At 37.1% G+C, this 12,598-nt stretch overlaps 1 protein-coding gene across 1 annotated transcript; it reads left to right on the top strand.

Annotated features, from left to right (window-relative positions):
- Positions 1 to 875: 875 nt before the first annotated feature.
- On the top strand, positions 876 to 5,648 carry kazald3 (Kazal-type serine peptidase inhibitor domain 3). Its single transcript, XM_051904587.1, has 4 exons — positions 876 to 1,642; positions 2,318 to 2,478; positions 2,949 to 3,096; positions 3,194 to 5,648. The coding sequence occupies exons 1-4, from the start codon at positions 1,141 to 1,143 to the stop codon at positions 3,277 to 3,279; spliced, it is 897 nt and encodes a 298-aa protein (XP_051760547.1). The 5' UTR covers positions 876 to 1,140; the 3' UTR covers positions 3,280 to 5,648.
- Positions 5,649 to 12,598: the final 6,950 nt, after the last annotated feature.

The raw sequence follows: 12,598 nt of genomic DNA, 5'->3' as shown, positions 1-12,598 counted from the left end.
TTTAGACAACTGTAGTGAACTTGCATGCCGATTTTCTTCAACCCTTCTCATCAGAAGATGCTCCTGTCGAGGTGTTAACTTCCGTGGACGACCTGGACGTCTCTGTGAGATGGTTGCAGTTCCATCTTTTTTACATTTTTGTACCACTTTTGCTAAAGTATTCTGACTGATTAGTAAAGCTTTGCTGATCTTCTTGTAGCCTTCACATTTCTGGTGTAAAGAAATTATTTTCTTTCTCAGGTCTGGTGCCATTGCTGACAGCATGAAATGGGAAGGGGTTTTAACACCCTTTTATAGTCAACTGTCTGCTGGACACTTGTGTAATGAATAATTAAACTCACCTGTGGTTGAATTCTTGTTAAATTAGACATTTGTAGTTTAAAATTTAGTTTTGCTCTAGAGACTTTCAGTGGGGTGTACTCATTTTTGCATCACCCTAATTTGAGTAAAACTGAAAATTTTGTTCTCCAAGTTATATTATTTACCTTACTTTCATGTTAAGTTAAACAGATGTTATATAAAACTTAGTCTTGTCAACATTTTGAAAATTGTTTTTGTGTTCATTGAGATATTGTTTAAAATGTTACTTTTCAAAGGGGGTGTACTCATTTACGCTGAGCACTGTATGTTTTGGAACCATGTCATGCAATAGGCTATAAAATAATGTCAATTTATTTTATTTAAAATAAAAAATACATATATTTATTTTATTTGAATTGGTTCAAGTTCACTAGTTTAAAAATTCACGTTTTGGTATGAATGTATGCTATGTAATTAGAATTCATATTAGAATTCACTTTGAAGTTAAAGTTTAGATATATACCGCCACCTAGTGGTCGTTAACTTTCGCCCGCTGTAAATACACTCCTTTAAACTCAATGTATGTTTTCGTAAACTTCTAATAGACCACAAAAATTCACCATGATTTCCCCCCCCTGCATCTCTGGCATCCAATAGGACGAATCTGTAAGATCGCGGTTGTGGGGGAGGATAGCTGTGTTTATTTTCTTTCAGCCACAGATGGTTTTAGAGGCTGTGAGACAGAGGTAGAGAACGACAGTCGGGGATGAAGCCGCAGCTTTGGGGGAAAAGTTGCATTTATTGCATGCATAGCTGGGGCACGAGACATAAACTCTCACGATGTACATGCACATAGTTATGTTTGCTGTTTTGGTTCTGAGCGTCAGACCTGGAGAAGGTTTCCCCAATTACAAAGATGACTACATGGACGAGGACTTGGCCACTTTCGACTATTACAAAGGGACGGATGAGTTTGATGAGGGGAACAGGACGCAGGAGTGTGAGGAGTGTGTGCCGGAGCTGTGCCCGCTCGCGCAAGGCTGTAGAGCAGGGCTGGTGCCGGACAGCTGCGGCTGCTGCTTTCAATGCGCCAACCTGGAGGGACAGACCTGTGATCTCGGCCAGAGAAATGTCTATTATGGATTGTGTGGAGAGGACATGGAGTGCAAACTGGACAGCTCCGATGGAGTAGACGGAGAGGAGCCAGAAGCTCAGTGTGTGTGTTTGTCTCAGAAACCTCTGTGTGGCTCAGACGGACAGACCTACATGAATCTCTGCAAATACAAAGATGCGGCTTATTCAAAGCCTGGACTCAATGTGAGCGACGGGCCGTGCAGGACAGGTATGAACAATACAAACAATAAACACAGCCTTTTCCAACCATTTATTTATTTAAGTATTTGTTTGTTTGTTTGTTTGTCTGTTTGTTTACATTCTTTATTTAATGCATGGAATAGTTTTTATTTTTATTTTCAACCAATATTTCTTTCTTTAATAAACGATTCTTTCTTTCTTTCTTTCATGGGGTACAGATGTTTCAAGAGTTTTTCCAACCCCATTTATTTATTTGTTTGTTTATTTTCTAAGAAATATTTATTTATTTATTTTTGTTCCAATAAAGTAGATGTATTATTTATTTATTTATTTATTTATTTTTACCACCAATATTTCATTTAATTTTTTTTAACTTCTTTCTACACGGAATTGATATTTTTCAGTAGTGTTTTTTCTAACCAAAATTTATTTATAATTTTTTTATTTATAATCTTTTAGCTCTTGCTTATTTTCTTACACACATGGAACTGAAGTGTTTTCTCGAGAGTGTTTTTCTCTCTGAGCTGCTAGCACTTGGGAATTTTGGACCTGGCCCCTATAATTTTCCCAGTAACTTTAAAGAGGGGGTTTATGACCTTTAAACTGCTCTTCAAGTCAGGCTGACATAGGAAGTGGTTTTCTTAATGTGATCCCTGATATGACCTCTTTCCCTCTTTCTGTTTCTCTGTCTATTTCTGGTAAGTCCCCGCCATCAAAGTGCCGCCACATAATCTGGTAAATGTAACGGGCAGCAGTATAGCATTTCTCTGCGAGGTGTATGCATTTCCCATGGCACTAGTGGAATGGAGGAAAGATGGAAAAGAGGTCATTTTACCGGGCGATGATCCCCACATATCTGTTCAGGTAAAATATTTCCAAATGTAAGAGCGCTTTTAAACAGAAACTCTGTGAAGTAATATAGCTATAGCCTTGACTTATGTGTAGGGCTACACATCTGCAGCCACAGAACTTTCACAGATTTCCACATGTCATTCATAAAAGTCTACTCATCTCATACCATGTGTCTGTTTATTAAATACTTTGGCTAATGATACCACGTTAAAGTCCAATATGCTCAATTACGCACTTTTTTCCACAAAATAAGTGCAGAAAATGTGAATAAAGCCAGCAGTTTTATTGGAATATTGATGTCTAACTGCAGGTGTTTATGGCTTCAAGATTTAGGACATTTTGGGCGTTCCTGATTATATGCCTTAATGAACTTGTCAAGAATTACAAAAGTTATAAATGGATCTCCTTCCTTAGCAGATAAAGGAAAAATTCAGTATTCCGGGATCCACCTGAGCCTTTCCATTTCTCCATTTTTCCTGTAGTCACGAGGTGGCCCTCAAAAGTATGAACTTTCCAGTTGGCTGCAGATCGAAGAGGCCAGTCAGACGGATTCTGGAACATACAGGTGTATCGCTCGAAATGAGCTTGGGCAAGTCTCAGCCACAGCAATGTTAGGAGTCCTGCCACCAGGTAAAAGATATACTCGAGCTGTAATGGCCTACATTAATACTTCCTGTTCCATTACCATTAAGTATAATATGTTTTTTTTTGTCTCTTTTTTTCTCAGATGAGATGTCTGTCTATTTGGAACAAAACATGAATGAAATGACGGGCTATGACCAATTACAGGACTATGACAGGGATTATTACTAAACTTCCGATTCCAAGACCCTCAAGAAAAACAATGTTTTTTTTACTTATAGACATTAAATTTGAGACATGGCAAGAAGACACTCAGGCAATGACTGTAAAAAAGTAAAAACATCCCCCCCCCAGAGCTTTTTCTACATCTGGATAATCATAACATAACATGGAAGCGGCGGGGAAGAAGCTTCAATAAATTCCCAATGGCACAGGCCTCTAAATTTAATGAAAAACACACAATGAAATGAGTGGAGGAGTGATTGGAGCAGTTTGGGAGCTGCTAGAAGCTCTAAAATGAAGTACAGAGAGTCAGAGAGTAGCTGGAGCTGAATGTCTCTTTTGTTTCTCCAACAACCTACTTCAGAGTGACAAGCTGAATAACAAAACATGAAGAACTGTGAAATCTGAATGAGAACTGAACAATTATATGACAAATATATATATTTTATGATCATTTCTTTTTATATTATAAGTACAGTTATGCATTTTGACCAATAGATTTCTATGGGCCAGATTTACTAAACGGGGCAAATTAGCGTGAGAGCACAATTCCACAAATGCGCCAATAGTGGCAAGTTCTGCGCGTGATCTACTGCTGACGCGCAAAATAAAGAACACAGATGCAGTCAAATCATTTACATAATGCCAACGCAATCTAACAAGAGCAGCGCAAATTAGAGTTGGGTCACAAATAAGCTTATCAGGTGCAGGTTGACACAGGCGCAACTTATTACACATATAACGTCTTCCTCTGGCGTTCCAGAGAAATTAATACGAGTGGAAAATATTTTCTCTCTTCTACCATGCGCTCTCTGTTCGCTGCGGTGTCTCCTCCTAGCAGCAACAATTGCAGCCATGTCGCAAAATGGGTCAAGACATGGTTTTTTTTGGACGTTAAATAATGGCGCAAAAACCAGTAAATTGACTAGCGCAAACATTAGTAAATAACGTTGTGTGATTCATTTAAATACTCTCCTCCCATAAATTTTGCATCTGAAAGGGAAACTCCTACAAATGCATATGCAATAAGGTCAGCCACAAAAACAACTCAGTCCGCGCCTTTTCAGTGCTAATTTTGCACTGCGTGTCTTTAGTAAATCCCGACGGTAGTTTTTTAATGCCAAAGGAGGGTTTGCGCTGGCGCAAGCTGTTAGTAAATCTGGCCCTAAACCTTCTTTTTGAACATGTTAATATTATATATAACATTTTGACTGGAATGTTGTAATCGTCGCTTTCACAATTAGTTAATCGTTATTGTAATTTTAAAAAAGTATAAAATTTATACAACAGTTCAATAAAGAATTTAATATTGAGTACCTTACATATTAGACACAATAGTACCAGTTAATTAGTCTATTTTTGCTCAGTCAACAGAAATAGTTCCAAACGAATCCACAGAATTGTGAATTGTTGTCTCCAAGTAACATTGCCATTTCTGAATAAATCAGTGATTATTATTGACGAATCTGTTGAAAGAATGATTCAATGACTCATTCATAAAGCAAATCACTGGTTATATCCGAATATATACATACTTCCCTAGTTAGTAGGCGAAAAACAGTATGTGAGAAGTGACGCTGACAAACCGCATGACAATGACAACATATATGTAATTTCATTCATACTACACACATTCATGCGATATAGAACAAATAAACTTTTTTAACAGTCACAAAGTAATTACTTATTCAAAAAAGTACCTACTCAGAGAATAGGCAATTTCGGGAGCAGCCACAGGTTTTGTTCCTGAGTGAATCAGTTCTTTTGGACAAATTGGTTGAATAAATGATTCAGTGATTTAATAATAAAGACAATCACTTGTTGCCACTTATTGGCATAACAATGTGCCCTGCAGAAAAAAGTCACCAAAAAAATACCCACCACTAAAATGTATAGACTGACAGTCTTTGAAACGGCAGTGCTGTTCGAGTACTTGCTGCTGTGTGCTTGGCTTTTGTGCCAACTCAGTTCTTCACAAACCATCCTTTTCTACTCAAAGCAGAATGTGTATCAGCCTCTGAGTCTATGTATGTTTCCATATGTGGCATCCCTCTTTTACTAGCCTTTCCTTTGAGAGTGTGTGTGCTAGTGTGTGTGTGTGAGTGTGTGTCTGGGTGAGCCAGTTGAGCACACAGCTGGCTTTAATATACCTTTATATGATCTCCTGTCTTAGGACATAAACGCAGAGATCCTATTCTATAGTACATGTGAATACAGGTTGCACTCATGGGACTTCTTTTGATGAAAATACAACAAACACCATCAGGCTACTTATTGATATACAGCAGACATCTCTTAACCCTCTAATTTCTCCTCTTTAGTGGAGAACACCTGTATTTAACAGAACGGCCGTGGATAAAAGTGCTTTTTAACCCCCATTCTCTCTTCTGTCCTGTCATGATTTTCTCTGGTGCCTTTAACTCAGAGTAATTATGGTAACAGCTATGCATTTAATGTTAGGTTATAGTTTTGGTGCTATATTAAAAGATTCCTATTGTAACACTATGTTGTTTCAGACCTCTGTTCAGAGGACCGGGAAACTTTTAATGAAGTTTTACATAAATGTATTGTACTGTAATTTTACTGTAAAAATACTAATGCAGAGTTATACACCAGTCTTTCTTTTCAAAAACAGTAAGTGTAATAAACCAAATGTAACAACATGTGGTTTAGGGCTCCATTTGCATTGACTTCCACCCAACAGTCAACTGTTAAAGCAATTAGCCTGCAGTAAGGTCTAAATCATTTCAAACTGAGAGCACCCTGGGACATGCTCGTTTCCTCTAGCCTTAAACAACCAAACATTCTGCAAAATCAGAACACTATGGAAGCTTATGTCTGCCACAGAGTTTATAGTTTAAGTTTTCAAGTTTATATCTTACAATTCAGACTTTTTTTCTCACAATTGCAAGTTATTAACTCAAAATTCTGAGTTCACATCTCACAATTCTGACTTCTTTTTTTGGAATTCTTAGTTTACATTGTGCAATCCGCTTGTTAAGTTGTGACGTAAAGAACGCCATTTCTGGGTCCAAGCCTTGACTCGTTTCACTTGAGAATGGCATCTCCACGGCCGTTTATGAGCGCTATTTATTCATATTAAACATTTAACATTTTAAAGTTAAACGTTTTAAATACTTACATTCTACACAACAGTCTCCGTGCTCACAGACATTAATATTTTAACGATTTATAAAAGATGAATCACTGTCTGGCCATCTGGGATTTTGGTATGGAGATAAAGGTTATGATTATAATTTTTTGGAAGTATTACACCGCATCGTGTGTGTATATTATTGATTTTTTCCCACAGAATTCTGAGTTTATATCTCGCAATTCTGAGTCCCCTAGATAGTTCCGGCCCTTGATTCTGATTGGTTGAGCCGCGTTCGTAGCCGTTGTAAAATTCCCGAAAACATACAGCTGACGCAGGGCTCTCAAGTCTCACGTATTCACCGTGAGACACACGCATTTCAACCAGAAGTAAGGGATAACTTGTCCCTCTATATACAATTAATGGAGGAGGCTATTATTTTAGTGATTACAGAGGGAGCACTCTTTGCGCGCCTTCTGCCATGCTTCCTTAAACAGTAGGCCTATTTTCTGGGGGGGCTGTGCAGCTACACTGTTACTGCTACACTTGGTCGCGCGTGGACCAGAGCAGAGCGCCATTATCATCAATTATCAAAAGAAACATCGTTATCTGTTTCGACTTTCAAGGTAGTAACATACTAGCTGTTCATGTTAAATTATAGTAATACGGTTATGTGTTTTATAACAGGGTGCGGGATTGTTTTGGACAGTTTAAAAGTCCCCAGTCACAAGGCAGCAATTTCCACACACGTCTTATCAAGTGAAGGTACACTCAGATATGAATAAATAAATAATAATACACTTGCAACTTACTTAGTGCTTAAAATGCAAAATAATAATTAAAAATAGTTACAAGTTTAAAAAGTTATGTACAGTAGGCTAGCCCAGCTCGTAAAAATGAAAATATTAAATTCACTAATAAATGTTAAAAATATTTATTAAATGCTGTTTTATTTATCTAATCTAATATTTATGTTGTTTTATGTTTGTAATGTGATTTTTCAAAATTGTGGCCTAATAGTTTTTTTTTTTATTTTTTAGTTAGGCTTGGTTAATAGTGTAAATTTTTTTTTGGTGAATTGTATTAAAAACAGAACAAAATTAATCAGGAGTGTTTATGCTGGGCTGTGTAGGTTTTGAGACGATACGTGAACCGAAACTATTACAAGGAAATTGAAATAGCCATGTGTTTTTAAAGGTGAAGCGCTTCTCCTTATAGCCTTATATGTATTTTTTTTACATTGCAGAATGAAACAAACAAACAAACAAACAAACAAACAAACAAAAAAACAAAAACAAAAAAAAAACAGAAAAGAAAAGAAATCCGAAAACATGCTTGTACATGCATTTATATTAGTGCAAGTTTATTAATAAATAAATAAACAAAACCTCCAGTCTTTCACATGCATCTGAAAGATCGAGTTTAATTGTGAGTGTGAAGTGGGGGCGGCACGACGGTGTTTTGCCTAGAGCGGCAGTTGAGTTTGCGCCGGCCCTGTTTGTGACTGAGTGTCACACTCATAAAGACAATCTTTGCCGCCATCTAGAGGTGTAATAAATGTAACTTCTGTTGCTGTTCACGGTCAGGGACTATTTTTTCCACCGGAAGGAAGGCTTTTAATGATTTTACTTCATGAAATTTGCATTGATACATATTGTTTTGGCTTTAGTATTTGTATTGTGTGGTAACTGTTTTATAAAAGCAATAAGCCCCGTGAAGCCGTGGTTTACAGTGAATTTATAACAGCCAAGTGGGTTTTAAGCTGTTTTAAGCTGTTATAAATTCACTGTAAACCACAGCTTCATGGTGCTTATTGCTTTAGGCCCCATTTACACTAGTGCGTTTTGGTTTTAAAACGGCGTTTTAAAATGAAAATTTTCCTCGTCTATACTGGCATTTCCACAGCGTTTCAGAAACGATCTCCGTCTACACTACACGGCCGAAAACGCATGTCACATGACTGTTCAAGCACACTGGGCATTCGCGTACAAGTGTAAACAGTTGCCTCTTGCGCACGTAGGCAGCTGCAGTATTAAAAATATGCTGATTTTAACTGCACAATGGCTGCTAAAAATGACAACAAAGCCATTAAAGATTGCAGTTCAGTCTCCATGTTATTGTTTACACGGTCGTCAAGGATACACAGAGCGAACGTGGGCAGCCATGCCATCGTTTTCAAAAGTCTCCGTTTTGGTACGCTTACACTGAAACGCAACTACGGCGTTTTCAAACTAAAACGGGCTCTGCAGCCCGTTTTTTAAAACTAAAACGCACTAGTGTAAACCGGGCATTAGTTTACATCTCGCAATTTGACCTCCTGATGCTTTGTGATTTTTTTTTTTGTCATAATGGCAGTTCTCCTCAAGACAAATGTGCACATCTAGTTGTTTCAAGCAGTTTTGGAAAGTCAATGGTTCCGTTTCATTGGCATCAGTTATTTTTCTTTCCCCAAATTCTATGGAAAAACTGAAGAAATATTCAGGGGATCATGTGAACCTCCAGAGCCAGAAGCGAGGGCCTTCCCATCTCTGCCCAAGAATCCGCTAATATCCTGTGTCCTGAAAAGACATTACTGGCACAGAGATGGAGACCAAAAACAGACTGAGGTAAAGGCCTTAAATTCAAACAAACAGCTTTGGGAAATGCAGTAGACAACTAAAAATATGTGCAGAAGCATTCATATAGATTGGTTGGAAAAGAATAGTTTCTGATGCTAAGAACAAAAATAACAAAAGGATTGTCATTCATTATTGTCTTTTTGGTTTCCATCAACTACAATCACCACAGGCACTCAAATCCCCTTCACGCCTAATGCTAAACCATGATAGCCACTTAGAAATGCCTCTCTGCTTTCCAAAATAGCTGCCTCTATCTGATTTAAATAAAGGAAAACAGTTCCAGACTCTTAAACAAGTAATTTCCATGCTTTTGTTTTCCTTCCAGTTTTGGGGTAAATGAGATCCATGTGCTGTGTGAAAGATCATCAATCTTCTGAGTGGATTTATTGTAATCAATAAAGTGAGAGTCGAAGACAACAGGAAGAGTTCATGTTCATTACTGAGAAACAATAACAGACAAATGAGGAACAGCATAGGCAGTAAAACTAAAAACAAGCAGTCAGATGAACTTGTGAAACAAAAACATAAAGCTGGCAGTTTTAGGATGTTAAGGGTTTCTATCTTAGTTTTGGCAGTGGTTTATTATAATTATTTTACCATGTAAGCATGTCAGCGTTCTCAAATTATATCTGTAAGAAATTTGTGATGATATAAACCGTCAATCATATTTGTGTGTGACAAGCGATCAATGAGAAGCGTGTGTGGGCCGGTGTGGTACGTGACAGATCATGTGCAGTACTGATTTCAGGCCCTAGAGGGCAGTAAGAAGATACTGCAGACAGCCAATGCTTTGCAGCTAGAACAGGGCTCTACGGTAACATTTTTCTTTAGGAGCACTTGTGCTCCTAATAAAAATAAATGAATAAATAAAAAAAAATAGGAGCACAGCCAAAAATTTAGGAGCACTTTCTGATGAATAACACACTAACTTTCCCATTACAGGGCGATATTTGCCTCTTTAAATTAATTTCCACAGGCATTTTTACCATTATAAGAGCAATTTTTTTCCTAATCTTATTAAATGTATGCATCATATTTCGTCGATTTCTTAAATTAAATAGAAAATTTGTTTTTAAATGTTAAACAATAAATTCAGTTAGATCAATAAGACCCAATCAGGCTGTTACCTATCAAAATAAATCATCAAGAATCTTTGTACTGCAGAGGTGGCACAGAAGCTCCATCTGAAGTCGTTTTTAGATACATTTACATAGACTGCTTAATGCAGCTCATTGGTAAATAATGTTGTACGAATGTTTTTAAATATAATTTTGAATTTAGAAATATGTAAAAAATTAAACTTTAAAAGTTTAATATTTTAAGAAAAAACAGTCTATGTAAAGCGTAAATATGGAAATAAATGTATTACATTTACCGCCAGTAGGTGGCGGTAAATCTTAATGTGCGAGTCATTCATTCAGTCGTTCAAAACGCAGATTCATTCATTCACCGTTGCTTGGAGATACGCAACAGTTCTGGTGTGGCTTTGTTTGAAACTATTTTCACGAAATAGAGCAAAAACTGACATTATTGTGTCTAATGTTAAATCACTTAATCTCAACGTGTTTATTGGCCTTCAATAAGATCAGTAAGTATCACATTTGCAATCATGACAATACTCGGAGAAACAGGAGTATACTCGTGTGATATTAACGTTACTTAACTTAGGCTACATATTAGGCTTGCTGCGCTCGACGGTGTTACCGGTGTTCAGCCGCAGCACCGGTTATATCACTTGCCCCGTGACCGCGGCACCGCCCCCGCCGTCGTTTTGATTTTTTTATAGTAATAAAAATAATTTAGTTTAGTTAGAAAGCAGATACAGTTAAAAACTGAACGCGTCTGCTCAATTCAGTGAGAGCTGAACGAGAGTCGCAGAAGGAGTCAGATTTCACCTCACTTCGCCCAATTCGCCTCTCTGAATGACGATGGATGAAGATTTGGTTGCAAAGCGAAATGTAAACACATATTTAAGCGAGTTTGTCATTGTACTGTTTTGTTGTTGTTGTTGTTTTTTTATTAAGAATAATAATGAACCCACCCACCATTCAAGCAATTGCCGCCTCCGAATTGCAGCTACTTTAAAAGCTAAAGTAAACTGTTTTGATTAATTTTTGGTGGCATTTTTGCCCTCAAGCCCCCGTTAATTTCCGATCTTGCTTATGATAATCCAAATGTATTTCTAGGCTGAAACAGCATTATGAGACGGTCTCGTTTCACCTTGTAAACAATATCCTATTTGAAATGTAGTCCATCGCGCATGTCTTTTGTACTTGCTCTGCTGACTGAAGCAGCTTCTTTGAATGAAAGCATGAAAAGCAGCCCATTGCCGTGCGAAACATAACTCTTGTTCAGTTTAGATGAAATTTAGGAGGTGTACTTTTTGTTCCGATTGTATTATAGTTCTATTCATGAGAATCGATCGGGTCACTCGCACCAGTGCGCCTAAATATTTTTTTCACACTCGCACGCAGTTATTTTCAGGCGCAAATGCGAGCGAAATGCTCGCACTGTAGAGCCATGTAGAAGTTTTCCATACTGGTGATTAGCCTAGTCGTATTTATTTATTATTAGAGGTTTAAACGAACCCTTAAGCATTAAACATGGGCATATATTTAACCCCGCACTGTTTATAAATGATAATACAGACAATACTTAGGCCTACACCTCAAATTGTATGGTGAGCTATTACTTTTCAAAGCGATCTGCCCTCTTTAATGATAAACCAAGGAGCTCAAACTGGCACTGACGGATAAATTTGAATATCATAGAGACTAATTTCAGCTCATTTCATTTGTACTATAGTAAGCAACCACCCAGATGAATATAGTAACTACATACAGTAACAAATATAGCAACGTGCTAAAATCTTCTTTAAAACATTTTAGTGATCATATAGCTCGCCGGAAAATACCCACAGCATTCTATTGTCATCATTGTGGCAACTTTTGCACAGGCAAGTATCCATTTTTTCTTTAGAATATCTTTGAATATCTTTTTCTTTAGAAAAATCTGATTTTGGTCAACTAAATACAAACATCCCTTGAGAAAAGGGTTTTGTTTGTATGTCTGACAGCTGTGTTGCATTAATGTTGCAGGCCAAAAGGCAGAGGCCTAATGAGTGAATAGTACTGGAATTGGGTCATTACATGATGATTAAACACATTTAATTAAATACATTTTATATCAAAGGCCTTTATTGTGTAACCTATACTACAAAAGCACATAAAAGTGTTTTTCACAATTTATTTTCTTTTAAAGCAGCTTTACAGAAACTCATAAGCCACACAACAAATGCACACATGCTAAATATTATCTAGTTACACAGTAAACCTATTAGCCTATGACCAATTGTGTTCATTATACAAAATAAATTATTTAATATGCAAGACAAAAGTTAATAATTAAAACAACTGGAGAGCTGCAGGCAGTGGTCAGTATAAGTACCCCTTACTGTTTTGCTGGTAAATTGGTGTGTGTGATGGAAACTTGACACTCCGTAGAACAGGAAGTCTGCAGTTGGCCACAGACCCTGAAAAAAATAAGACCTCAGATCTTAAAATAGCTCTTATGTGACAAATATAAATCAGTGACACTCCTAACATAACCTGCCTGA

Source organism: Ctenopharyngodon idella, chromosome 8, assembly GCF_019924925.1.
Source record: "Ctenopharyngodon idella isolate HZGC_01 chromosome 8, HZGC01, whole genome shotgun sequence".
NCBI classification, from domain to species: Eukaryota; Metazoa; Chordata; class Actinopteri; order Cypriniformes; family Xenocyprididae; genus Ctenopharyngodon; species Ctenopharyngodon idella.
Note: the sequence above shows the minus strand (reverse complement) of the source record. Positions and strands in the feature narration are given on the sequence as shown.

Bases quoted from the DNA above. Each gene is read 5' to 3' on its own strand.
- kazald3 (XM_051904587.1), top strand. From the start codon at position 1,141: ATGTACATGCACATAGTTATGTTTGCTGTTTTGGTTCTGAGCGTCAGA. The intron at 1,643-2,317 runs GTATGAACAATA...ATTTCTGGTAAG, and splicing joins CGACGGGCCGTGCAGGACAG to TCCCCGCCATCAAAGTGCCG. The intron at 3,097-3,193 runs GTAAAAGATATA...TTTTTTTCTCAG, and splicing joins GTTAGGAGTCCTGCCACCAG to ATGAGATGTCTGTCTATTTG.